Source organism: Didymella exigua (assembly GCF_010094145.1).
Source record: "Didymella exigua CBS 183.55 unplaced genomic scaffold M421scaffold_14, whole genome shotgun sequence".
Classification (NCBI taxonomy): domain Eukaryota; kingdom Fungi; phylum Ascomycota; class Dothideomycetes; order Pleosporales; family Didymellaceae; genus Didymella; species Didymella exigua.
In genome coordinates, this window is record NW_022984788.1 from 294,546 (window position 1) to 320,436 (window position 25,891).

At 49.8% G+C, this 25,891-nt stretch overlaps 10 protein-coding genes across 10 annotated transcripts; 5 read left to right on the forward strand and 5 right to left on the reverse strand.

Moving 5' to 3' along the window:
• Positions 1 to 8,027: 8,027 nt before the first annotated feature.
• On the reverse strand, positions 8,028 to 8,273 carry M421DRAFT_62952 (uncharacterized protein; the record flags this gene model as incomplete). Its single annotated transcript, XM_033596023.1, has 1 exon — positions 8,028 to 8,273. A coding segment is annotated over one exon (246 nt), but the record flags the coding sequence as incomplete, so codon positions are not given.
• An 876-nt stretch (positions 8,274 to 9,149) lies between these two features.
• On the forward strand, positions 9,150 to 13,569 carry M421DRAFT_420802 (phosphoribosylformylglycinamidine synthase). Its single transcript, XM_033592601.1, has one exon. The coding sequence runs from the start codon at positions 9,236 to 9,238 to the stop codon at positions 13,337 to 13,339; it is 4,104 nt and encodes a 1,367-aa protein (XP_033448506.1). The 5' UTR covers positions 9,150 to 9,235; the 3' UTR covers positions 13,340 to 13,569.
• A 1,526-nt stretch (positions 13,570 to 15,095) lies between these two features.
• M421DRAFT_5317 (uncharacterized protein) lies at positions 15,096 to 15,828 on the reverse strand (the record flags this gene model as incomplete). The annotated part of the gene is made up of 2 exons (XM_033595087.1): positions 15,096 to 15,769; positions 15,813 to 15,828. The coding sequence occupies 2 exons, from the start codon at positions 15,826 to 15,828 to the stop codon at positions 15,096 to 15,098; spliced, it is 690 nt and encodes a 229-aa protein (XP_033448507.1).
• Positions 15,813 to 16,301, reverse strand: M421DRAFT_157215 (uncharacterized protein). The gene has a single exon (XM_033587630.1). The coding sequence runs from the start codon at positions 16,161 to 16,163 to the stop codon at positions 15,903 to 15,905; it is 261 nt and encodes an 86-aa protein (XP_033448508.1). The 5' UTR covers positions 16,164 to 16,301; the 3' UTR covers positions 15,813 to 15,902.
• Positions 16,302 to 17,043: 742 nt separating this feature from the next.
• M421DRAFT_157223 (uncharacterized protein) lies at positions 17,044 to 17,583 on the forward strand. Its single transcript, XM_033587631.1, has one exon. It carries the CDS (start codon positions 17,166 to 17,168, stop codon positions 17,502 to 17,504), a length of 339 nt encoding a protein of 112 aa, XP_033448509.1. The 5' UTR covers positions 17,044 to 17,165; the 3' UTR covers positions 17,505 to 17,583.
• Positions 17,584 to 17,662: 79 nt separating this feature from the next.
• M421DRAFT_62992 (WD40 repeat-like protein) lies at positions 17,663 to 18,664 on the reverse strand (the record flags this gene model as incomplete). The annotated part of the gene is made up of 1 exon (XM_033596027.1): positions 17,663 to 18,664. The coding sequence occupies one exon, from the start codon at positions 18,662 to 18,664 to the stop codon at positions 17,663 to 17,665; it is 1,002 nt and encodes a 333-aa protein (XP_033448510.1).
• A 191-nt stretch (positions 18,665 to 18,855) lies between these two features.
• M421DRAFT_420805 (uncharacterized protein) lies at positions 18,856 to 19,887 on the forward strand. Its single transcript, XM_033592602.1, has 2 exons — positions 18,856 to 19,192; positions 19,244 to 19,887. The coding sequence occupies exons 1-2, from the start codon at positions 18,948 to 18,950 to the stop codon at positions 19,752 to 19,754; spliced, it is 756 nt and encodes a 251-aa protein (XP_033448511.1). The 5' UTR covers positions 18,856 to 18,947; the 3' UTR covers positions 19,755 to 19,887.
• M421DRAFT_420807 (mitochondrial succinate dehydrogenase cytochrome b560 subunit C) lies at positions 19,852 to 20,800 on the reverse strand. Its single transcript, XM_033592603.1, has 2 exons — positions 20,682 to 20,800; positions 19,852 to 20,479 (listed from the first exon to the last, which is right to left on the reverse strand). Exons 1-2 carry the CDS (start codon positions 20,771 to 20,773, stop codon positions 20,038 to 20,040), a joined length of 534 nt encoding a protein of 177 aa, XP_033448512.1. The 5' UTR covers positions 20,774 to 20,800; the 3' UTR covers positions 19,852 to 20,037.
• Positions 20,801 to 21,550: 750 nt separating this feature from the next.
• On the forward strand, positions 21,551 to 22,913 carry M421DRAFT_5321 (WD40 repeat-like protein; the record flags this gene model as incomplete). Its single annotated transcript, XM_033595089.1, has 5 exons — positions 21,551 to 21,872; positions 21,926 to 22,031; positions 22,082 to 22,492; positions 22,542 to 22,677; positions 22,728 to 22,913. 5 exons carry the CDS (start codon positions 21,551 to 21,553, stop codon positions 22,911 to 22,913), a joined length of 1,161 nt encoding a protein of 386 aa, XP_033448513.1.
• A 424-nt stretch (positions 22,914 to 23,337) lies between these two features.
• M421DRAFT_63255 (glycoside hydrolase family 92 protein) lies at positions 23,338 to 25,878 on the forward strand (the record flags this gene model as incomplete). Its single annotated transcript, XM_033596053.1, has 3 exons — positions 23,338 to 23,479; positions 23,530 to 23,562; positions 23,606 to 25,878. 3 exons carry the CDS (start codon positions 23,338 to 23,340, stop codon positions 25,876 to 25,878), a joined length of 2,448 nt encoding a protein of 815 aa, XP_033448514.1.
• Between the last annotated feature and the right edge of the window lie 13 nt (positions 25,879 to 25,891).

A 25,891-nucleotide genomic window follows, 5' to 3' on the forward strand; every position in this document is an offset into this window, starting at 1 on the left:
GTACGTTACTGCAAGGATAATAAGATTATTACTATATATATGCCTCTGCACTTATTACACCTCCTACAGCCACTTAATATAGGCAGTTTTGCCCCTCTAAAGAAGGCATTTAGGTGCTAAGCTAAAGACCTTATGTATAACCTGTTTTATCAGTGAGCGCCCCACCTCAGTGAGCGCCCCACGAACACCAGCAAAGCGCATGCGCGACACTCAACGCGTAATGTCTCAACAACCACAACCTCACAAGCCCTATACTAAAGCTAACGTGCAGCTTGCCCTCTCTAACATTAAATGCAACTAGATTACAAGCCTGTGACGTGCTGAGGCAGTCTACAGTGTTCCTTGTAGGATAATACAATAATAACGTGACAGGAAGCCCTCTAGACGCGACTGTAAGCCTAGATTAAAGCGCCTAACAAAGCTAGAAGAGGAGGTAATTCTGCAGCGTATACTTGACAAGAACCTATGTAGAGTACCGCCCTTAAAGCTACACGTACAAGATATGGCTGATAGACTGCTGCGCGACCGCGGCGGTGAGCCTGTTAGTAAATGCTAGGTTGACAGGTTTATTAAGCGTACACCTAAGCTACGCACGCGCTAGACTCGTCCATACAATCACTAGCGAGCTCTCTGCGAAGACCTAGCGATTATTAAGCCCTAGTTCACGCTAGTTTAGAACATAAAGGCGAAGTATAGTATTGTAGACAATAATATGTATAACTTTAATAAGTCTAGCTTCCTAATAGGCAAGATATCTTTATAACTTATTATAACAGGCATAGAGAAACCTAGGAAAGCAAAGAAGCTTTAGCCTAGTAATTGCAAGTAGACTATGTTAATATAGGGCGTCAGCGTAACAGGGCGTGTTATCCCACCCTTCCTTATCTTTACTAGCAAGGTTCTTATCTCTAACTAGTTTACTAAGGACCTCCTACGCAATTAGGTTATTTAAGTAAGCCTAATAGGCTAGACAAACAACAATCTAGCGCTTGCCTAGCTTGATTACTTTAATACGCATGCAAGGCCTGTAGGAGCGTATAGGCTGCTGATTATTAACAGCTATAAGAGCTATTGCTTAATAGATTTCTAGGATCGCAGCAAGGAGAAGAAGATTATTGCCCTCTGTATGCCTCTACACTTATTACACCTCCTGCAGCTGCTTGACGTCACCTGTTTCTTGCTATTAAAGCGCGCGTACAGTGATCAGATCTCAGCCTTAGCACGTGATTGCATTAACTACATCAGCAAACAGACCTTCTTACTAGCCTTTAAAGTAGCTTTTAAGAAGGTGTTTACAAGAGAGAATGCTTGCGCAGGGTTTTAAGGCGCTAGATTGTCTCCACATAATCCACAGGCTGTGTTATTAAAGCTGGATGTGCAGCTGCGTACGCAAACTCCACCACAGCAAGTTAACGCTGCTTAGGAGGCGAAAACACCACGCAACGCTAAAGAAATAGAGGCGCAATTAACACTAGTTTAAAATAGGATAAAAATCTATTAAGGGTCTCTAGCAAGTTTACTTAATAAGCAGGTGCAGCAGCTAACAAAAGGCGCACAGCAGATAGCTTATAAGATAGTGTTAATACGCGCAGAGATAGTGCGCCTTAATACTACTACTAAAGTAGCAACAAAGTGTAAAAGTCACACAAGACGCTACATACAGGCAGAGGAGATATTAATAGTTAGCAAGGTATTAGACTTAATTACTAAAAGAGAGGGTGGCAGATGTGAGGAGGGTAAGGAGCTGGCGAAGAGGGTGCGCGCAGGGCGACGCTACAGCTATTGCAGTGAGATTAGGCACAACTCTTGCACCTGCAAGGTAGAAATTAAGGATATAAATAACAGCAACGCTTCTAAATAATACTATACTGTTGCAAGAGTACAAAATTTGTGTTGTGGTGCTAAGCTACGTCGCTGCGCGTACGCCTCGCTGGTGTTCGTGGGGCGCTCACTGAGGTGGGGCGCTCACTGATAAAACAGGTTAACTAGATTAATAACATTATAAAGCTTAAGTTCCTACTATACTTTAAAGTAGCCTATAATGCTATATTTACCTTAAGTAATATCTAAGGAGGGTTCTAAGGCGCTAGAGTAGTCCCCTTTAACCTAATATAGGTTATAATAGGGCTTAATATAAAGCTACGCACTCTTTTACTATAACTCCCTAATAATAATAAGCTCTAGTAGTTGCAAACCTCTAGCAATACCCTAGAGCTTTAGTTATAATTAACTCTAATTTAAGAGAAGTAACGTACTCCACGGGCGAGTCGCCCACACAGGCGAGTCGCCCACTTTTGCCAAGCCCCCACCAAACTCCACCCCATTATGGCCCAAAACAACCTAAATTAGTGCTATAAACTATAGTATAGCCTGTAATATTATTTAGAAACTAATTCTACCTCTTTCTTACACGTTCGCGCGTTATGCCTAGTCTTACTACACCATCCACAGCGCCTTTAGGAAGGCTCACCCACTTTAGCGCGCACCAACTTCTTTGCTTTCTTACCATCACCACGCACCCTAAACTCTTTTAGAGCTGTTAATTGCTAGCCCTCTTTAACTACTAGAGTACCTCCTTTCTTAACCTACTTTCTTTTATGTAATTTTTATTGTGTAGCTGCCTTATTAGCAGCTTAAAGCTTAGCAATCTCCTGTTATGCCAACACTAGCTTGTGCGCAATTATAGCTGCCCCCTTTAAGACCTTCTTAAACGCTTTAACTATAGAGGTAGGCAAGCTATCTATATGCCTCTAAATCCTTGTCTTTACAAGCATTAATTGCAACCTAAGTTTAAGGGTGTTGCTTAGGGTTTATAACTGCTAGGGCTTGTTGTTAATAGGTAGTAGTAGTGATAGCGTGCGCAGCTTCACATCAAGGCTGCTTATAACCTATTATAGGTTAAACAGGACTAGTCTAGCGCCTTAGAACCCTCCCTAAATATTGCTAGAAGTAATTGCAGCATTATAGGCGCGTATAAAGCATAGTAGGAACTCTATCTTTATAATATAGTTAATCTAGTTGTGTATAAGTATTTTAGCTTAGTGCCTATACACCTTCTTTAAAGCAGCAAAACAAGCCACATTAAGAGGCTGTGTAAGGTGTGATAAGTAGGGAGGCAAATAGAGAGTAATTATCTTATTATCCTTGCAGTACTGCTAGAATTTAAGAGAGTTATAGCTCTTATAACTATTAATAATAAGTAAATAGTAGGTGCTAATAGTACGCTCCTTTGTATGCCTGTTAAAGTAGTTTATCTAGTCTAGACTAAGCTTATTAGTAGTCTAGCTGTTATTAGAGACTCTAATAACCTAGTCTTAAGGCAGATCCTCTTCTTTATACTAGGTAGAGAGGTAGTAGTAGGCCTTAAAGATAAGGAAGGTAGGAATAGCCTATCCTTTAGCATTAATGCCTACTATAGCTGTAGCCTACTCCTAGTTGCCTAGCTAGACTGCCTTTAGCTGACCTTGTTGCTCTAAAGCTGTAACAACTACTCCTAGGGAGATCTAGCCTATTATAAAGCCTATCTTGTTAAAGTTGTACATGTCTTTATCCTAGATGCTATACTTGGCTTTAATATTAGCTACTAGGCTAAACTAGCCCTGCAGAACCTTAGGATCCTTACAGAGGGCTCTCTTGTAGTTATACTTGCAATTAAACTTGACTTTAAGCTCTAGGTGTTGCTTAACAAACATACTAGGCCAGTTTGTGCTAATAGGGCCTAGATTGCGCTCAGCGCGCAAAGAATTGGCTATAGTAGCCACATCTAAGAGCTAAGGGGAAAACCCTTGCGTGTCTAGCTTAAGAATATATTTAATAATTACCTTCTCCTTATTATTGTCTAGCTTCTGTAAGTTAGCTATAGAATTAGCGCGTAAAGGTTGTCCTGTGTATTAGTTGCTTAGTGTCTTTTAAGGAACCCTATAGATAGCTGCAGCGTGTTGCTAAGAGAGAGTCGCGTCTTGTTTAAGAGCCTAGAGTGCAAGCTGTATCTAAGCTTCCTTTAACGCGTCTAAATGGTGGTGTTGAGGAGGCATTAGTGTAGGAAGGGTGGTTTGGTGGGGGCTTAGCAAAAGTGGGCGACTCGCCCGTGGAGTACGTTATAAGAAGTAGCAGGGTAGCTTACCTAATTCTATGCTAAGCGCGCTTAAGCACTACGCAAAGGGGGGAGTAATTCTATCACACAAGCTAGTTTTAGCGCAATAGGAGAACGCTAAGCCTCATACAGCTCTAGCAGCTGCCACAGAATGTTGTCAGATGCTCGTACTGTGAGCCAGAGTATGTGCTTAACGAGATCTTAGGTGGTATAATGATATATTGATGATCGTGGCGATGGTGTTTCTGCCGTGGCGTCGTGCTGGTTGCTACAGGATTGAAGTGGGGGGGAATTAGCGCTGTTCGCGGCCGCCGGTGTGCGGGCCAATCAGGAGTTGCCAGGTCTCGCTTAATCGACCTGGCAACTGCTGATTGGCTGCACGACAGGTCCCTGCTCGATTGCGCAGATCCAACCTCTCGCCGCTCGCTCTTATCTGACAAATGTAAATTACGCAAAAGAAAGCAAATCTAGAAGGAAGGGACCCTTATAGTTAAGGAAAGGCAGCAGATAGCAGCTCTAAAGGAGTTTAGGGCACGTAGTAATAGAAAGAAGTTAAAGAAGCAGGTGCGCGCTGAAGTAGGTAAGCCCTCCTAACAATACTACAGTGTAGATAGTGCAATTAGACTAGGCACAACGCGCGAACGTGTAAGAATAATATAGAAGTAGTCTCTAAATGATATTCTAAGCTGTACTGCACCTTGCAGCGCCAGAGTGTGGTGTTTTAGGCCATAATAGGGTGAGGTTTAGTAGGGTCTTGGCAAAAGCGTCTGACTCGCCCGTGTGTCCGACTCGCCCGTGGGGTACGTTATGATGTTGAGGATTTTGGTGCAGAATACGCGTTCGGCGCATCTGGTGATGGCGCGCATCTGCTGACTAACTACGGTACCGTGGCCTGAATTTCGGTGATTTGATGCACAGACGAGACGCGTAATTTGTGCGGACTCACATGACTGATACATAACGTACTCTATCACCAAGCCAGTCATATCACCAAACTAGTCAAAATCTCTTGGCGCGCCCAACTTATGTTGCAGTAACTTGAATTACTTGCTATTAAATAGTAATCTAGTGTACTGCGTGCTTTTATTAGATTTAGAATCTTCTTCTATATCTTTCTAACACGTTTAAGCGTTGTGCCCTATGCCTCTACAGTTTCTACAGCGCTGTTAGGCTAACTAGGTCCTTTCTTGAGTACCTGCACTACAAGTCTTCTTTAATAGCTAAGCTGCTACAGACACCTTAGCAGCTACCTATAATGCTGCTAGGCCATACTTAAGTGTGCTGCTATGCTGAATTTGCTTTTGCTTACGCGACTTTCTCCTAGTCATGACTGCTAATTGCTCTTTAAGCTTAGTAATGTGAGCAGCTTATAGCGTGTTTTAGTGCAATATTAATTCACCACCTTTAATAAGCTAAGAGAAGCTAGCCTAGGCTATAACTAGTAACTAAGTAAAGGAGTTATGTACAAGCTTTAACTAAGACCTAAACTTGTGTGTATTACTTAGAGTCCTTAACTGCTATAGTGTCTCTAGTAGAGGGGGTGCTAGTAGGGTACAGTGTTGCACCTTAAGGTAATCTAACACTACCTGCGTGTTAGTAGGGACTAGCCCTAATACCTTAAAGGCCTTCTAATAGTTAGCCTTTGTAAATATGTTAAGAAACACGTCTCTAAAGGCTAGAAGGAAGCCTTCATCAGGAAAAGTTTTTCCATTGTCGAAATTAGGAAATCGTGGCATTGTACTATAGGCAACAGTAGGACTTGTAGGCCTACAACAGTTATTTAATGTGTATTTAATGTCTAGCTAATTTTAAGCTAACAGCTCTAACAGTCCTAACAGCTATAATAGCTATAACAACTCCTAATCCTGCTATAATAGTAGCTCTGCTTAATAAACTATACTTTTATTATATTAATATACTACTATGTCTCCTCTTTAAAATAAGCTATTAAATAATATTATAGGCCTAGTAATAGAATAGTTATTAAGTGTAGAAGGTTTTAAGCTTAATGTTCCTTACTAAGACACTAAGTTAAGATTCTTTGCTAGGGCTCTAGCAGCCTAAATGTTAGAAAATATAAGAATATTATTTAAGAATAGTAGGTAAACTAAGAATTTTACGCCTAGGCTTGCCTGTCCTGCAAGCTCCTGTTGCGCTGCTGCTGTGTGTGTGTGTGCGTGTTGTGGTTAGCAGGTGCTATGCTGTATGCTGTTGCAGCTGCTACGTTGTGTGTGGGCGCAGCTGCAGCTGCTATGGTGTGCTGTTGCAACTTCAAAACACAAACCTTTAATAAACAAACCTTTAACGCTCTATAACTTGCGTTATAGTAGGCCTATAACAATAATTTTTTGCTTATTTTAAAGCTACAATTTCGCTCTATCTATATGTAAAATTTTGCAATTTTTAAATATTTAATGCTAGTGCTAGCACTACTAAGGGTAGCTATAAAACAACGTTGCAACGTTGTTTTAAGTTTATTAAATATAGGCACTTAGCGTTTTAGCTGTTAGCAATGTTAGCGCGAAATTAGGGCTGTTGGGCGCAAATTGGGGCTGTTGGGGCTGTTGAACGGCCGTTGCACGACCATGCCACAACTGTCAGCAACGGCCGGTCTAGGCCGGATTTCGAAAAACTTTTCCCGATGTTCCTTGTTAATGTAGAAGACGCATTAGCGTGCTAAGTCCTAGACATGTTAGGAGTACTTGCGCTTTAACAGCGAGAAACAGACCACGTTAAGCAGCTAGAGGATGTGTGACAAGTAAGCTAGCATACAGAGAGTAAGGATCTTGTTATCTAGGCAATAGTCCTTAAAATCCTAGTTAAGGTGGCTCTTATAGCTGTCCAAGATAAGTAGCCTGTATCCCCCTACCTAACGCGCTCTTGTATGCGCGTTAAAATGCTTTAACCACTCAAGGCTAAGCGTGTTGTTTGTCTAGCTGTTCTCAGAGACAGAGAGCTTCTAATTGTGTGGTATATCTATCTCCTTATACTAGGCAGAGATATGGATGCGTCCTTTATAGATAGTGAAAGGTGGGGTCGCATATCTAGCAGCGCAGATGCTCTGTATAACTGTAACCCACTCCTAATTGCCTGGCTGAACAAGCTCAGGTTGAGCGCGTCTCTTAGCGCCTGTGACAACCTTTATTAACCCTATTACACCTATCTAGAACCTAGTCTTATTAAAGTTGTGCATGTTATTGTTATAGATGCTATACTTAGCCTTAGTACTAGGCTGGCGGATGGGTAGGGTATGCTTTTTTACGTTTTGGCTTATAGCTTCTTAACTAGCAGAGATACGCTTACATAATCTATTATTCAATAGAAGCGCCTAGTATTGCGCCTTCTAATAAAAAAAGAATTAGCTTATTCTGCCTAGTATTAGCTAAGTTATTAACACTACCTAGCAAAGTATACCTATTAATAGGTATGCTTGCTAGGTACCCCCCCTTTTTTAACCTTTTCTAGCCTCTAGCTTATGCAGTTTAATAGTTATAACAAAACCCTCTACTACAGAAATGTAGAGGTAGTTTTTCTCTTTCTTTTAAGCCCTATTTTGCTAGAATCCATGTATTATTGACAAAGTTTTGGGGGGTACCCACGAAGGACGTTGGAGTATACCCATTCCGCCAGCCTACTTAGTACCCTCTACTAGCATAAACTACGTGTTAATTACCTTAGGATCTTCCTATAGTATCCTCTGTCTGTCCTTTACTTAGTTAAACACTATCTTAAGCTAATCTAAACGCATTACAAATCTTATAGCCTAGAGTTTACTAACAGGCTCCCTACTACACACACCTAATAGTTTATTAGCTATATCTACTACCTTACACAGCTAAGGCGCAAATCCTTGCAAATTAAGGTTAAGGATATATTAGACAATTGTCTGCTCTTTAGTTGTAGTAAGCTTCTAGCAGTTTGCGCGTACGTTAAGTTAAAATGGAGTATTGCTAGCGCGTTCAGAGAGCCTGCGTTGGTTAACGTTGAATGCAGCAGCAGCAGCCCAATGGCTCTGAAACTGTCTGGTATTGTAGGCCTGGAGAGCAAGCTGCAGTCTCCCTTTGTGTTGAAGCAATAGGTCGTGATGTTGTTGAGACATACTGTGAAGTGCAGAGTTGTGTTGGTCTTGGCAGATTTTGACCGGTTCAGTGATATGACCGGCTCGGTGATAGAGTACGTTATACTCTTTTCATCTCCATTTACCAGCATAGCGGATGCCGACTCAATGCCGCGACATCGCAGCAGCACCCCATACACACGCAAAGTAGGAATCGCCGTAAAGCGACTACTCTGTAGCATGTACGAAGTAGGTCTGGTTGGAAGGGCGTTCTTGAGCCTTTGGGCATTAGGTGCTGCCAGTCATGACAACGCAGTACATCCAGTGACGACAATTCACTACTTTGGAAGAAAAGGACGAACGGTTATACGTAGAAAGCAAGTCGATGTTGTTGGGCGGCGTCTGTGCCTACTCGTGGCCATGCTACTGAGCTGGGTGCTGCTATCGCTGTCTTACGGGCTCCTCGCCTGGGTCTGTCAATCTCGACAACGTAGTGTTTGACTGGTGCTTTGACCGACACCGTGCTGATGAACTACGACTTGAAGGCTATGGCCTGGGCCCAGCTGAGCTCCATCTTCATGGACTGAGCCGTTACTCTGCCAGCGTCTCTGACTGCTGAACCGTTCTGTGTCGTCGCACCGAACACGCCTCGCTCCTAGGCTTTTGTAAGCATTTAATTTGCTCTGAGTATGTTTATGATGTTGGTAATCCTTTCACTGTGCAATGAATGCACATATGCCTCGAAGACATCAGATATATCGCCTCTGTTCGCATCATGTGAATAGAGACCATTACCCGTGTCTTTCTTTCTGTATGGTTGCACAAAATATGAGGGATGCATTGAGTGCTCTCCAACCTGATGATGTTGGCTTGGGAGGTGGGTGCCGAACGTGTTTGTGAAGGAAGGAACGCCGATAACGCGCCGCGCTAGTTTTGCCCCGCGTCCGACTGCGAATTATTTTTTTGGAAGACCCCGCGATGGTCCGCCCGAGTCTTTCAGGTCTTTTGGGCTTCGCAAAGGCATCCCTCTTCGGAACCCCCCGACAACTCTTCTGTCATACTTATTGGCTCTGCCGTCGTCCAGCATGGCGTCCAGCAAGAGCCCCTACCTGATTCTGCCGGGCTCTTCCGCCCACTCCGACTTCCGTCTGAAGCGGTTGGCGCAGGAGATTGGCGCCACTGAAGTGCGTTCTCTGTGGGCGCACTTTGTTAATCCTCTGCGCGAGTTGAGCACCACAGAGCTCAGCACTCTGCAGCAGCTTTTGCACTACGGCGAGTACCCAGATACCCATGATCGCCTTTCACAGGTGCTTCTTGACGCCATCCACCGTGGTGGTGAACCTAGAGACGACAAGACTGCACTCTTCTACATCTGCCCTCGCGCAGGAACAATCTCGCCATGGAGCTCATTGGCATCGATGATTGCGCGCACCTGTACGCTCGAGAACTCTGTCAAGCGCATCGAGCGTGGCATGGTCATCGCCGCCACTTTCGACCGCCAGCTCAAAGCTGATGAAATCCCCAACCGCGACCGCTTATACGACCGTATGACCCAGACTATCGACCGCAACGCACCGAATCTCGAAGTTATCTTTGGTGAGAGTGAGCCTGCGCAAGCCACTACCATCAGCTTCGATGAGTACACTAGCGCCCAGGCAGCTCTCGAGCATGCCAACAGCGAGCTTGGTCTGGCCATGGACAAGTCAGAGATCGAGTACCTCGTTGAGGCATATACGCAAGAGTTGAAGAGGGGCCCTGTAGATGTGGAGTTGTTCATGTTTGCTCAGGTCAACTCTGAGCACTGCAGACACAAGCAGTTCAACGCCGACTTCACAGTAGATGGCATGCACAAGTCTCACTCCCTCTTTGGCATGATCCGCAATACCCACAAGAAGAACCCAGAGCACGTTGTCAGTGCCTACAGTGACAACGCTGCGGTTCTTAATGGCGAGGAGGCAAGCTTTTGGGCTCCCAACCAGAAGACTGGCGAGTGGAACGGCATCAAGGAAACAGTACACATTCTCTGCAAGGTCGAAACACACAACCATCCTACAGCTGTTTCGCCGTTTCCCGGTGCCGCGACTGGATCTGGAGGTGAGATCAGAGATGAGGGCGCTGTTGGTCGAGGTTCGAAGCCAAAGGCTGGTCTTGCTGGTTTCACCGTCTCAGACTTGCTGATAGAGGGTTTCGAACGACCATGGGAGCTGCGCGATGTTGGCAAGCCCGCGCACATTGCTAGCAGTCAGGACATCATGCTCGAAGCGCCTCTTGGTAGCGCCCAGTTCAACAACGAGTTCGGCCGTCCCTGCACAATCGGCTACTTCCGTACCATGTTGATGAAGGTCTTCACAAATGAGAAGGAGTCAGAAATCCGAGGATACCACAAGCCCATCATGCTGGCAGGTGGAGTTGGCACAGTGAGGCCCCAGCACGCACTGAAGGACCCCGACCTTGTACCCGCTGGATCTCATTTGCTCGTCATTGGCGGCCCTGCCATGCTGATTGGTCTTGGAGGTGGCGCTGCATCCAGTGTACAGTCTGGCGAAGGCAAGGTCGAGCTCGACTTCGCCAGTGTACAGCGAGGAAACCCCGAGGTCCAAAGGCGAGCGCAAGAGGTCATCGACGCATGTCGATCAATGGGCGATGAGAACCCCATTCTGTTCATCCACGATGTCGGTGCCGGGGGGCTTTCGAACGCGCTGCCTGAATTGGTTCACGACTCTGGTCTTGGAGCCATCTTCGAGTTGCGCGAGGTCGACAACGTCGACAAGAGTATGAGTCCCCTGCAGATTTGGTGCTGTGAAGCCCAGGAGCGTTACGTGCTGGCTGTTGGTCCTCAACAGCTCGAAGAGTTCAAGAAGATCTGTGACCGCGAACGTTGCGGCTATTCCGTCGTTGGTGTCGCCACGGACGAACAGCGTCTTGTCGTCAAGGACAGAGATTCCAAGGAGAACCCTACACCCATCGACCTGCCTATGTCTACGCTTTTTGGGAAGCCACCGAAGATGTCCCGTATTGTCGAGTCGAGAAAACTCAGGCTGCCGCCTTTCGACAGCAGTCTGTCTATGTACATCCCAGACGTTCCCAAGGACGGTCTGGTGGCAGAGGCTGTCGACCGTGTCCTCACCCTCCCGTCCGTTGGATCGAAGAGTTTCCTTATCACCATCGGTGACCGCACTGTTGGTGGACTGACGGTTCGTGACCAGATGGTTGGCAAGTGGCAGGTGCCAGTCTCTGATGTGTCGGTCACAGCTACATCACTTATGTCCGGCGTCAAGACTGGTGAGGCAATGGCAATGGGTGAGAAGCCCACCCTGGCTCTCATCTCAGCCGCAGCGTCTGCCAGGATGGCTGTTGCCGAGTCTCTAATGAACATCGCCGCGGCAAGCCTGTTCGACAGGCTGTCCAGGGTCAGATTGTCTGCTAACTGGATGTCAGCCAGCAGCCATCCTGGTGAGGGTGCAGCGTTATTCGAGGCTGTCGAGGCTATCGGCATGGACCTCTGCCCACGTCTCGGTATTTCGATTCCTGTCGGCAAGGACTCGATGAGCATGAAGATGAAGTGGTTTGAGGACGGTAATTCAAAGGAGGTCACCGCACCAATGTCGCTCATCATCACCGCTTTCGCACCCGTAAACCGTATCGATCGAACATGGACACCTGCCCTGCAGCGCCTCGAAGATGTCGGCGAGACAATTCTCATGTACGTTGACCTTGCAGCGGGCAGGAAGGCGCTTGGTGGTTCGGCCCTCGCCCAGACTTTCGGTCAAGTTGGAGACGAGGCGCCTGACGTTCACGATGCCGATATCATCAAGGACTACTTCGATGCGGTGGAACAACTACACGAGTCTGGTATCGTTCTCGCCTACCACGACAGGTCTGATGGTGGTCTGTTCACTACGCTCGTTGAAATGATGTTTGCTGGCCGATGTGGTCTGGAAATAATGCTTGACGGTGTCGCACAATCGAGCGAGCCTAAGGATGTTCTTGAAGCGCTGTTCAACGAAGAGCTTGGTGCTGTCTTCCAGGTTAGGAAGAAGGACGAGATTGCATTCAATCGCTGCTTCGCCACGTGTGGCCCTCCTCCGGGCATGATCAAGAAAATTGGTCGCGTCCCTGGGGCTTCTAAGCAGAGTCTGTCTATCGCCGTTGGCTCCACAACAGTCTACCGCAACACTCGCTCGAAGCTTCAGCAGAGGTGGGCTGAGACTTCGTACCGCATGCAGCGCCTGCGCGACAACCCTGAATGCGCGGATAGGGAGTATGCTGCTATCGTTGACGACCAAGATCCTGGTCTGTCATACAATCTCACCTTCAAGCCGCAAGAGAACATCCTGCCGCTCAAGGCCAGCATCTCATCAGCCTTCACATCCAAGCCACGTGTTGCCATTCTGAGAGAAGAAGGTGTCAACGGTCAAAGCGAGATGGCTTTCGCCTTCCACATGGCTGGCTTTTTGGCCATTGATGTCCACATGACTGACATCATTAAGGGGCGAGTGTCACTTGCTCAGTTTTCTGGCGTCGCAGCCTGTGGTGGTTTCTCCTACGGTGACGTTCTGGGCGCTGGTCAGGGTTGGGCTAAGTCTGTCTTGCTCCACCCTAATACCCGCAAGGAGTTCAAGACTTTCTTCGAGCGTCCTGAAACATTCACGCTCGGTGTTTGCAATGGTTGTCAATTCTTGTCCAAGCTGAAGGAGCTGATTCCTGGTGCTGATGCTTGGCCCACATTCGAGCGTAACGCGTCCGAACAGTACGAAGCACGTGTCTGCATGGTCGAGGTCATAGATCCTCAGGGCCCCAACAACACGCCCTCCGTATTCCTCCACGGCATGCACGGTTCCAAACTGCCCATCGTCACAGCCCACGGAGAAGGTCGCGCGCACTTTGCCTCGTCTACAACATCATCCGTTACACCACAGAACCTCTACAACGAGAACTTGGTATCAATGCGATACGTTGACAACCGCGGCAACCAGACCGAGGCATACCCCTACAACCCCAACGGGTCACCAATGGGTATCACTGGTGTGCGCTCGAAAAGCGGTCGCGTATTGGCACTCATGCCTCACCCCGAGCGTACAATTCTCAAAGAGGTTGCGAGCTATATCCCCAAGGATCAGGCTGCGGAGTGGGAAGAGCTTGGCCCCTGGAGCCGCATGTTCAAGAGCGCCAGAAGGTGGGTTGGGTAAGCAGCCTGGTTGGACGAGAATGAACTTTTGCATTTAATTTACATGGCGTTGGTGTGATATCCTCCTGAAAAGGACGAAAATTAGACGAATGCACGAGCAATTAGTACCGGCTGTACTTCCCTTCGTTGTTATTTCTGATGTTGCCGCAGTTATCTCAGGGCCCGTGGGGCGCCTGCCGCGGGGTACGGGGGGCGATTAAGGACAGAGTGCTAAAAATCAAACAGCGAACAACAAAACCCGAAAACCAAAACTTGACAACGTGAAAACCCCAGGACTAACCTGCAGCTTTTAGTACAAGTGAGTTAGTTAACGTACCTGACGGGTGAGTCGACCGGACGGGTGAGTCGACCGGACGGGTGAGTCGACCGGACGGGTGAGTCGACCACTCTGCCAAGACCCCACCACAATTTCTATCTACAACACAATGCCACAACAAGCCTTCTATAACGCGCCTTACAGGACACTACGCAATTAACACGCTGGACAACCTACACAAGCTAATTGTATGCCTAAATTAAGGAATTTAGACAAGAACAAGGAGGTAATTGTTTAGCGTATCACCCTCAACGTACACTACTGCATCACCTCGCTACGCTATCTCCTCGGTCCCCGCACAGACCTAGAAACGGATACGGTCAACTTCATAGTTGACCCGACCCGCTACCTCTCGGCGCTACACCTCTGCACCCTCATCTACTCTGGGCTACGCTACACATCCGGTAACCCGCTTTCACGGACCTACTTCGACTACGAGACCAACTCTCGGATCACACACGAGTTGCTCGACTGGTTCCGGGGGCCTCGGTACCTGGAGGAGCGGTGTAGTCTGCAAGGACGCACAGCGCTACATACCGCCGTACAGTATGGGAATGTGGGTGTGGTGAAGGTGTTAGTTGATGCTAGGGCGGATGTGAGTACCGTGGATAAGGAGGGAATGACGGCAGGTGAGATTGTGAGAAGTGTTCACCGGGAGGATGGGAAGATGATGAGTAAATTGCTCAAAGCACTGGAATGATGCGTTTGAGGTCTGTGCATTAGAGCTGAGCATTTTGCAACGAGGGCGCACTTGAGTGAGCGTTTGTTTGCGTTGCTGGATCGAGACAGAGCCGAGCCACAAGAAAACGTGAGTGTCTACTCGATCATGGGGAATACAAAGAGGACGAAAGATCGTCAGCCTGATGTCTAAGCTTACTTCCAGCGATTTTCGGTTACTCAATCCTGAATCTTCGCACGACTTTCCACCTGCTAATTACCGCATGTTCTTCAGACGTGTACCTTCACGAGGTTCCACCGCCAACCCCCACATCCTATGATACCGTTGACTACTGGTTGTTAGATATCCGGCTACTATCCAATCTAAGCTGCACTGTCCAATTGGCACTGTTCGCTGTCTGTCATTCAATCCTTGCAGGGGAAGCCAGATGCTTCATGGTCGTAGAAATACGAGAATGTAGGGCGGTATGTTGTCAGATTTTGACAAAAGGAGGGTGTGACGATTATCAGAGGCACGATAGTACGAATACCATGGAGCGTTCCTAGAAGAGGGTTTGCGCAGGCATCTGAGTGGTAGCGGAATCCATTCATGAACCTTTAGTGGACTGTACGACCCGCTCATTGGACTTATGCTGGTGTAAATCCGGCCCAAGAGCTCAAGCTGTTTATAATTCCAATTGACTGCTCGTTAACTGAATGAAACTGGTAGAGTATGCCGTGACGCAGGCGAGAGAGACAAAGCCGCGTATGAGACGCCCTTCCTTCACTCGTACCTTAACCCTCCGCCCTCCTCGGCCCTCACTTTGACGGCTTCCAACAATTTTGCGTCGTCCTCACCCAACTCACCAGCCCAATATGTTCGGGCATGCAGTCTCAGATTCCCAGTATCGCGGTCTTCCGTGATCCAGGCTGACATGTTGCACCCCTCTTCCCGACAGATCCACACTCGGCTCTTGTCAGTCCACCTTCCAAAGAACGGCAAGTACTCCCTGGAGCCGAATGAGATGCACAGCGTATTCATACGTCGACGCACTGCCCTGAAAAATGCGGGGTCTGATGTGCACCGGTGCGCGCAGATGGGCTGGTCGAGCGCAATGAACTTGCGCCGCACGCGCCAGCACGGGATGCGGTCGGCGTCGGTGTGCTTGTGCAGATGTATGGAGATGCTGACCACCGTGATGTCAGGGCCTTGCTTTGTTATTGTGCAGCGATAGTCGTCTTGTAGGTCTGGTTGCTGTACGAAAATAGACGTTTCCTGTCCAGACGGAGCATATGGTGGTGGCGCAAGCAGCGGGAGCATCTTTGACTGCTGATCTTTGAATGACCAATCCGATTGTTCGTACATGATGATGGCTTCGTAGAGCTTGTCAGAGCCGACTACATTCAGGCGAGGCTCGAGGGCAAGTGTGAGCGTTGACTGTGCGATACGCGTGATTTCTGTGAATCAGCAAAGATCGTCTTGTTTTGGAGTGGGACTCACTTGTGATGCCGTGCATCCTCTTGTATACTCCGTGATGGATTAGTACTCAGCACAAGCGTGCGTGGTGTCGCAATTGCGTATAAAGCAAGATTACCCGTCTCCCTGTACGCAGTGGAAAACGGCCAAGAGGTGATCATTTTCTGATCGTGTTGAGACCGTATATGTAGGATGCATTGCATTTTTGGTCAATAGCGGTGACTGCTTGGCGTTTGAGGCAACGACGTACTGTTTCGAGGTCGCTGTATAGTCTTCAATCGATTTTAGATAGAGCTCCGTCTCGTTGTCAGTGTCAGGCCGTTTGTTTGTTGGTGGGTTGCTCGCGGTGTTACAGGCCCACGGAGAACCAAACATCTGCGGTATCGCCTTCCTCAATTACACAGGTACCCGTACGGCTGCAACACCGAGGCGAAGCGGAGATGACCGCCTGTCAATCTGTATGTCTTAACCCGTGAAAAAGTAGCATTGAAGAGGAAGATGGTGCTGAATAGCTTCTTGAGCATGTGTATCTTCGAGGTCGCTGCACGTGACTAACGATGATGCCGCAGGAGGCTCCCAAGGCATCGAGACCGAGGGCCTGCGGATAAAGAAAGGCTGACCTGGGAATTGGAAAGCAGCTGGAGAAAGCGATGAAGTCGAGCGGTATGAGATGTGGATGCTTTGAACACGGTAATATCTGGGAGTGCAGGGGATGTAGTCTGAAGCTCAAGTCGTCAACTCCTTACTTAAACCGGATTGACGTAACAGCCTTGCGAGTCGAGCAGGAGCGGGTACTGCACCACTCTCAACATCTTCTCCATCGCATTCAGTAAAGTAAGATCTTGCGCTGACCTTGCCCTATGGCTGCCAATTACACGTGCAAGCCGTTGTCTGGCACGGGCCTCGCGACGCTGACCTACCGTTCAACGCTCGTCAGACTGCCAAGCTGTCAGAGTTCGTCCTTCAGCCCTACAGCGTTTGGATTCTGCTCATTGTATGCCCGAACAGAGTGGCCTGCAGATGTGAATATAAGTGAATGATGCAGTAAGACCTTGGCAGCTTGCATCCCCGTGGTACCTGCAGATTGTGGCTCTAGCTGTGTGGCTAGTGATACAGAGTATGTACCAGTATAAAAGGTAGCAGTAAGGTTGTGATAGCTTCTGGTGTTGGTGCGTGTAGTCGTATCGACCGAGCCAACACGCACTCCTTGCATCGCGGACGATCCCTCTTGTACTCCCGTTTGTACTACCTCAGATCTCGTCATACATCTCTCATCGCCATAAAACCAGCTCTTCATTGCGGCTTCACGAGAATGAGGGGCAATTCACTGCCCCCGATACTCGGACGTGCCGCATCAATCCACTCAAGCAAGCTGCGATGCAGCCAACACACCCTCGTCCATCTGCCCGTCCTCAACACCAGCCAACAAGCAGCAGCACACACGCAGCAATTATTGTCGGCGTGATCATTGGCACCCTGGGCATCATTACCATATCACTCTTCGTTTGGGATCGAAGACGGAAGCATGGTGTCAAGAGAGGATTCCGGATCAAGTCTCCATCGACAATACCACAATATGGAGGACGAACTTATCAGGAGAAAGACCTGGAACTTGAGACTGGCATCATTCATGAGCCATTGCCGGTGTACCAAAGGGACTCGAGCGCGATTCGAGACCAAGCGCAACTGAAGATGATTTCAGAACCGCAACACTGAATGGGAGGGGTGAAGGAGGCTTCATTGGTGGACAGCATCGAGTCGTAGAAGCGGAGGTCTTGAAAACGCTAGCGGTGAGACATGATCTGACAGCCTAGGTACGAGGCAACGGAGTCCTCTAGGCAGATTCATGGTGGCTTGTCTCGAAGCAGAGTTGCTCAAACGCCCCAAACAATGACATTGCCATCGCCACCTCCACTGACCCATTCTCTTCTCGTCTTACAGAAAGTCACGGCCGAGACAATCTCTTTCTTGCTGGTGGACTGCACTGTTGGTCTTTCGCCCTGCACCTCGCGCATCTCAGAATGCTTGAAACGGTGCATGCACTCTTCGCCCATGATGTCCCATGCGAAGACCATGCCATCATCACTGCCACTCAGCACAACACTATCGTTCAACCCCAAACTGCTTCTGACTCTCAGGTCCTTGTTGATGAAAGCATCGTCTTTGTACGCCTTCAACAACTCTCCGCTCTCTCGATCCATGAGCCTGATGGTCGAGTCGAGCGAGCTGACCAGCATCTCCGTGCCCTTCTTCGAGACAGCCAAGCTTGTACAGGGCGCTCCAATGACATCAGCCTGGCACATGCCAGTCCTGAGATCGTAGCTTCTGACCCTGCCGTCAACACTGGAAGCTAGGATCTCCGCATCGTGGATAGCGACATCCGTGATGCTGTCCTTGGCGTCGCAGAGCGTCATGATGGGCTTGTATGCGTTCGACTTCGTGTCCCATATCTTGACTGTCCCGTCGAAGCTTCCACTTGCGATAATGCTGTCTCCATCTCCGCCGTAGACCCCACGATTGACGCGCCCCGAGTGCCCGGTGAAGCGCCTCACTGTCTGCGCAGTCTGAACATCCCATACGAAGACTGTCTTGTCGCCACCGGTGGAGATGAACTTGTCGTTGTCCGTGTTTACGTCGATAGAAAGCACTTCGTAGCCATGTGCGCTGTACTTGTTTACAAGGCCGGGCGGGTAAACGGTCGATGCGGTAGGCGCGACAGAGGTTGTAGGAGCCTTCTGTGGGTTGTAAAGACGAATCGTTCGGTCGGAGGAGCCAGTCAGGATATACGACTGCGAGCCGGAGGAGTATGCGACAGCGTGGACGATGCCATTGTGGCCGGTGAGCTTGGCGATTGGCCTGGTGGGAAAGGCGGACATGTTTGCGGCGTCGCAGGGATTGAATTTCTTCAAGGCATTGTAAAGCTGAAGAAGAGCTCCAGGGGCGTGGAAACCAGATCAAGAAGCAGGTGCGGGTGGGTTGAGCAGGAAGGAGTCCCACCAGTTGTTCGAGGCAAGGAGCTATGACGCTCGGCCACTTTTTCGAAAGCAGCTAGCTACACCAGCGTGACCTCATCACAGCCACAGCACTGAATGCTCCAATACCTCCAAAAGTACAGAATTGTAGTCGCGTAATCCAAATTGACCGATCCGAACCGTCAAAATGTCAATTCGACACGTCAACACCGCGCCCCAGGCATCCGACTTCACCCCGCTACACGAGCACCAAGAACAGACACCGACGACCTTCTTCGGCGCAAAGCCAGTCACATACGCAAGCTATTCCGGAGTCACACTCTCAGCGCCAGTATCACAACTGCAGGAAGACCCTGTATTCGCCAAGTTCGGCACGACCACTGATGGCGACGACACCCTGATCAAGGATGTAGATATCTGGGTGACCTCCGAGTACTTTTCCCTGCTTCACACATACATACACATTGTCGCTAACACACACAGATCTCTCATACTCTTCCAAACCGGCCCCACACCCACCGGCGCCTCCATCAACTACCCCACCATCGCGCTCCACGCAACCATGAAGTGGAAATCGCAAATCGAAGCACTCTACATGAACCTCTCGCTCAACGACGCCGAGTCTGTCAACGCCGAAGAGGACATCCAGACCCTCGAGCTCACCGTCTTACCACCGAACTACGCCTCCTCCTCAGATGCAGACAGCACGTGTATCAAGGACGTCTTCGCCGCGATGAATACCTGCGCGGATATGCACCCGGATCCGAATGCTGATGACGAAGGAGGTGATATCGACGCGGACTTGAGCGCGCCGGGCGCGAGTGGCTGGGTCACGGTGGAGAACATGGACCAGTACGTCGATGAGGAGGGGAATTTCAGTGGGATGGTCATTGGGGATGAGCTAGGGCCGGGCGCAGGGACGGTGAGGCAGAGAGATGATGAGGGGACAAATGGGACTAATGGGGAGGATACGAAGTGGAGTAGGACGGGATGAGTCAGGAAAAAGCTGTAAGTAAGCTCTAGGACAAGACAGTCTCGCGTGGTGACTGCCTGGATACCGAAGTAGCGGAAGCACGCACGTGCAAAATACACCCATAAATCGAATAAATCATATTGGAAAACAAGCAGAATATACAAGTTGTGCTTCCACCTCGACCAGACCACCCAGCCTTGAACCTCTTTCATCCGCCTCCCCCTCGTGATTTCAGACACATTACTGTGTTCGCTCCTCAATTGCGCCAATCTTTCTGTCTTTCTCTACTCAACCCTTGACATGCTCACTGGAAGAAGACGTAGTACAGCGAAGTGGCAACGGTCAAACCAACAACACTCCACCCTGTGCGAATGACCTGCTGGTTTGTGAATCCAACACCAATATCCCACAGAAGATGCCTCACACCGTTGAAGCTATGGAAGAACATTGGGAAAGCGAAGAAGCTCTTAAGCGCCACCTTCGCCGCGACCGGCCAAGCAGCAACTGTCGCAACCATGCTGGCGGTCTCGAGGTGCCATCCCGTGTACGGCGCAGCGAGGTAGGCGAGGCCAAACAGATACAGCGAGCCGGAAAGAGTGATGCCGGTGACACGGTTCAGCGATGAGGCGTACCAGGTGATTTGAGGACGGTAGATGGAGAGATGGGGCGAGACGGGGCGGTTGAGGCGCTGCTTTGTGAGGATTTCGGCTGCGCTCTCTTGGGACGCAGATTGTGTCGCTGCGAGTCTGTGTTGCCTCGTTAGTGCTGGTTCAAGGCGTGCGGATACGTTATCCGCGGGCGCTGCAAGCTGCTAGTATGGCAGGCGTTGAGGCGAGGTTGCTCGGAACAGCTGCGAGGGCGATTGATTGCTTCCAGTGCTTGTGCTATGTCGGGCTATCGAGGTCGATGCTGTTCGTCGGTATAGCGAGGGTCTGCTGTTCGACGTACCTCCTCGTGACGGCGCGGCCGGCGGGCTGGACCTTGAAGGCGGCGGCAGCTGCACGGCGCAAGCCGAGTTGAAATACACGCTGAGAAGCCATTTCTGCGATTGATCTCGTCGTCGTCGTAGGTTCGAACGTGGATGTCTTGATGCTGCTTCACGTATCGATGTCGTCGTCCAACCCTGCTCCGATTCCCGAGGTCATGCCCGCGTCCAATCAACGCTCTCCGCTTACTCAACACCGCTTTGCGTCCGTGCTGCACACCTCCCGTAAAATCTTCGCACGCGTGCGAAACGTTTCTTTGTTCACGAACCTCGTTATCGCCAACGCTGAGCGCAAGCGCTGAAAGTGTTGGAGTGACTTCTCATTTGCTCCCTGCCGTTATGGTAGGGAGCTGGGATTGGAATGTTCGGAGAGAGACGCCCGTCGTTAATCACTCGTACTGATTGAATAATATCTCCACGAGCTTCATATCAAGGCAACATACTATGTAGACACGATATCTTTATTTTGAAGAGACCTCAAATATTTGTGCTTCGAAATAGCATGCCTGGGACAACAGGCGTTGAGGTGGTGTTGCTGGATGGTTGCGTAGCGGTGCAATTATTGTGCCCGCAACTTGCAACGCAATGTCACATGTACTGCCGCGTCAAGGTTCGAGTAAAGGTATGCTGTGATCACTGTGGCCATCTGTGCATAATGCTCGGATCATAAACTTGCCACAGCACGACGTGACGAGCTGGCAACGAGGGTCGCGCTTCTCGCCGGCAAAACTTTTCCTGTTCACACTCATCGTCGATCGATTCTAAGCTTTCACCACAAGACAATCACGCTTTTGATCTCATATCTCCTGGCTCGCCTTGACATTCTCTCCAGATGGTAAAGCAGCTCTTCAGCTCTGACATTGGGCTGCCGCCGAATTCGTACATCTACAGGATCATCTCTACCGCGGCACGGACAGGTCCACTCGCCTACTCTAAGATAGATCAGCTTGCCATCATCGCATCCGATGACTCGTTGCGCTTCTTGAGTCCAGACTTGAGAACGGTCGACGTTCGCAAAAACGCCAACAACAGCATCACCTGTCTGGAGAGGGGTAACGATGGGCACAGCAATGTTGTAACAACTGCAGGACGAGATGGCTTGATCAGGCATTGGGATAAGCGGACCAGAGAAAAGGTCATGGAGATCCAAAGTCGTATGTTTAAGACAGTGGATGAGCGGCATAATCACGACTGACCAGGTGCGCAGCAAGCAAGCTAATCTCAGCACTTGTGTGCAACACAGAAGTCAACTTCGTGGCTTGCGGTATCGAAAATCCTGACGATGGTGCTCACGAGTCGCCTGTCTATGTCTGGTACGGAGTTAGCGCCGCAGCAGACTTATCTGTTGTCTAACACTGCACAGGGACCAGCGCAACACATCAGCACCTCTCCGCTCATTCCTGGAATCTCACACAGATACCATTACATCTCTCCAGCTACACCCGGATCACCCAACTCTACTCCTCTCATCTAGTACGGACGGTCTTGTGAACATCTTCGACACATCACAGGCTGATGAGGATGATGCCTTGTACCAGGTCATGAACCATGGATCTGCAATCGCCCATGCTGGGTTCATGTACCCAAGCACCGAAATATTCGCGCTCGGTACTGACGAAACAATGAGCTTCTACGCTTTGCAGAGTCAGAAAGAGGAGGAAGAGGAGCCGGCGCCAAAGGCCTTTGGCGATGTGAGAGAGCCTCTGGGCTGCGAGTATCTGGTGAAGATGCATTGGGTCGGTAACCAGCCGGTAATTGCAGCAGGAAAGCACAGGTTAGCACGTTTGATATCACGCCTGACCGATGTATGCTAACAAGAACAGTGAGAGCCGTCTCGATCTCGTACCAGTATACAAGGGTGCAGGTGTGTTGCAGTACGGCTACGACCTTACGAAGAGCGTCAGACTGCCGGGTGCACACGGCGAGGAGGTTGTGCGAGATCTGTTCACAGATACACACGTGAGTATATATCCAGGTATATGCTTGAACCTCTGCTTACGTACGACCAGACACAGGCGACGTACACAGTCGGCGAAGACGGCCAGGTTCGCGCTTGGAAGACCGAAATATCTGCCGATGAGACCATGGACATCGACGAAGGAGCCGGACCGAAGAAGAAGGAAAAGAAGGACCGAAAAGAGAAGCGGAGAGACAAGAAAGACAAGAGAGACAAGAAGCGCTTCGAGCCGTACTAAATGCTTGTGTAAATATAAGCTTCACACGCGCCGCCTCAACTCCATACAAGCATAGGCGCACGGAATCCAACACACTTTCAGCCGACAAATCCTCTCCAGCAATTCCACGTTCTAGTCCTGAGAGATGCACACCGTCAGGAAAGTATCCCGTGTCTTCCATACAGATCGGCCACTAACAATGTACCCCGCGCCACTCCGCAATATGGTTACATCAAATCCTTAACACTAGCGATACTGCCAGGTTTAACGATATGCAAATTCCCTGTCTGGGCACGATGTTCAACTTGCAGGTGCCTGATCCGAAGGATGCGAGCGGAAGTTACATCGTGTCATGCCAAGAGGGTAGGAATGAGCGGCCATATATACAGGCGAAATCCACGCGTGCAGTCATGTCACATTATTTCTTTAATCTGGTAATTCGACAATGAGACCACCCGCGCGTGATAATGCCGTTCTGGCCGCGTGCCTGTTCTTGACAGGATGTGTTGATGCTCAAGTTCAGCCGGATGCACGAGGCAAATCGCCGAAGATTTATGTGAACCCACTGATCGGGACTACTAACGGAGGTCAGAGAGAACACACAGCTTACACCGCATTGAAATATTGACTCCCCTAGGACATGTCTTCCCCGGTGCAACCCTGCCTTTCGGTAGGTCGTCTCGTCTCGTCTACCAACAACAGCTGATAGCAAGCAGGCATGGCCAAAGCCGGAGCTGACACCTACGGCGGCGAGAATCAAGGAGGCTTCTCATCAGATAACAGCCCGATCTATGGATTCTCGCACATGCACGATAGCGGCACCGGTGGCTCGGCATCTCTCGGCAACTTCCCCATCTTCCCCCAGTCAGGATGCCCGAACGACGACATCAACGCGTGCAAGTACACGCTCTGGCAGCGCGCAACACCTCGCCAGCAAGGAAGCGCAAATGGACGACCGGGGTACTTTGACGTGACCATGACTAGCAATATCAGGACGGAGATGACAGTCACGAATCACACGGCTTTGTACAGGTTCACGTTTCCGGATGCTGCTACCACTGCAAACACGACGCTTAACCCGCATATCTTGGTCGACCTTACCGATCTTCCACAGACAAGAAGCGAGGCCAATATCACAGTGTACCCCGACAATGGACGAATTACAGGAGGTGGACGGTTTTCGCCATCCTTCGGAAGCGGAACGTATCAATCTTACTTCTGTCTGGACTTCGACGGTGCAACAGTCAAAGACGCGGGCGTATGGTCCAACTCGCGCGCCTCACAGCAAGTTACAAGCCTCAAGATCAAGCCTGGAGATAGTCGACAAACACCGAGTGATACTCCCGCTGGAGGCTGGGTACAGTTCGAGCAGCCGCGATATGCCAACCAGATCCTCGCCCGAGTGGGCATGAGCTTCATCAGCGAAGCACAAGCCTGCGCAAACGCCGAGCGCGAGATCCCTGACAGCAACTTCGGCGATATCGCTGCCTCCGCTGCAGCCGCGTGGGACGAGAAATTCTCCGTCATCACACTCAATGATGGCGGAGTCGACGAGGTTATCCTCCGCGCATTCTGGAGCGGTATATACCGCTCTATGATATCCCCACAAGACTACACAAACGAGAATCCCTTCTGGAACGACGGCGAACCGTACTACGACTCCTACTACTGTATCTGGGACTCGTTCCGCAGCATTCACCCGCTCATTACGATCCTCGATCCACACAGCCAAACTCTCATGGTGCGCAGTCTGCTGAGTATATACAAACACACCGGCTACCTTCCCGACTGCCGCATGAGCATGTGCAAGGGGTTCACGCAGGGCGGTTCGAATGCTGATATTGTGCTCGTGGACGCATATCTGAAGAACATAACCTCGGGTATAGACTGGACCCTCGCGTACGAAGCCGTTGTCAAAGACGCTGAAGTCGAGTCTCCAGACTGGAATCTGGAAGGTCGCGGGGGCCTGGCATCCTGGAAGAGTCTTGGGTACATTCCAACCGAGAACCTGGACACCGATGGGACGGGACTGGAGACCCGCTCCATCTCCCGCACCGTCGAATATGCGTACAACGACTTCGCCATCAGCACTTTGGCGCGTGCGATGGGACATCTCGATGATGCAGCGAAGTATCTTCAACGCAGTGGTAATTGGAGAAACATGTTCAATCCCGCCCAACGCAGCATCGTCAACGGGGTCGACACAAACTTCACCGGCTTCCTGCAGCCGCGCTACCTAAACGGCACATTCGGGTTCCAAGACCCGATCTACTGCTCCCCGCTCTTCAATTTCACAGGGTGCTATCTCAACCCTGCAGGTGGCGAGACCTATGAAGGGCCCGTGTGGCTGTACACGTTCTACGTGCCGGGCGACATGGCGTCTCTCATCTCCACCCTTGGAGGACCCGAGACATTCACCAAGCGCCTAGACTGGCTGCACGAATCCGGCATCCTGTACGTCGGCGACGAACAAGCCTTCCTCAACCTGTACCTGTACCACTACGCCGGCCGCCCCGCCAAGAGCGCAGAGCGCGCACACCAGTACGTCCCCAGCCTGTTCAACGACACGGTCGCCGGCATCCCCGGCAACGACGATTCCGGCGCTATGGGCAGCTTTGAAGCGCTCGTCATGATGGGATTGTATCCCAATGCCGGGCAGGATGTGTATTTCATTACGCCGCCGTTCTTCGAGGAGGTGAATATTCGGAACCAGCAGACAGGCAACACGGCGACGATTCGGAATGTGAACTTCGACCCGACGTACGAGAGTATTTATATTCAGAGTGCAACGCTGGATGGGGTGCAGTATACGAGGAACTGGATCACGCATAGTTTCTTCCTGAACGGCGGTGTGTTGGAATTGACACTGGGCGCAAGCGAAAGTGCGTGGGGTACACAGCCGGAGGATGTACCGCCTAGTCTTGGGCCGTTGGGAGGTTTGGAGAATCTGACATCGAGGGGTGATGTAGATGGGAGGTGGGCTTGATGACAAGGTACTC

Bases quoted from the DNA above. Each gene is read 5' to 3' on its own strand.
- M421DRAFT_420802 (XM_033592601.1), top strand. From the start codon at position 9,236: ATGGCGTCCAGCAAGAGCCCCTACCTGATTCTGCCGGGCTCTTCCGCC.
- M421DRAFT_157215 (XM_033587630.1), bottom strand. From the start codon at position 16,163: ATGTTTGGTTCTCCGTGGGCCTGTAACACCGCGAGCAACCCACCAACA.
- M421DRAFT_157223 (XM_033587631.1), top strand. From the start codon at position 17,166: ATGCAGCCAACACACCCTCGTCCATCTGCCCGTCCTCAACACCAGCCA.
- M421DRAFT_420805 (XM_033592602.1), top strand. From the start codon at position 18,948: ATGTCAATTCGACACGTCAACACCGCGCCCCAGGCATCCGACTTCACC. The intron at 19,193-19,243 runs GTACTTTTCCCT...TAACACACACAG, and splicing joins GATATCTGGGTGACCTCCGA to ATCTCTCATACTCTTCCAAA.
- M421DRAFT_420807 (XM_033592603.1), bottom strand. From the start codon at position 20,773: ATGGCTTCTCAGCGTGTATTTCAACTCGGCTTGCGCCGTGCAGCTGCC. The intron at 20,480-20,681 runs GTACGTCGAACA...GAGGCAACACAG, and splicing joins GGCCGCGCCGTCACGAGGAG to ACTCGCAGCGACACAATCTG.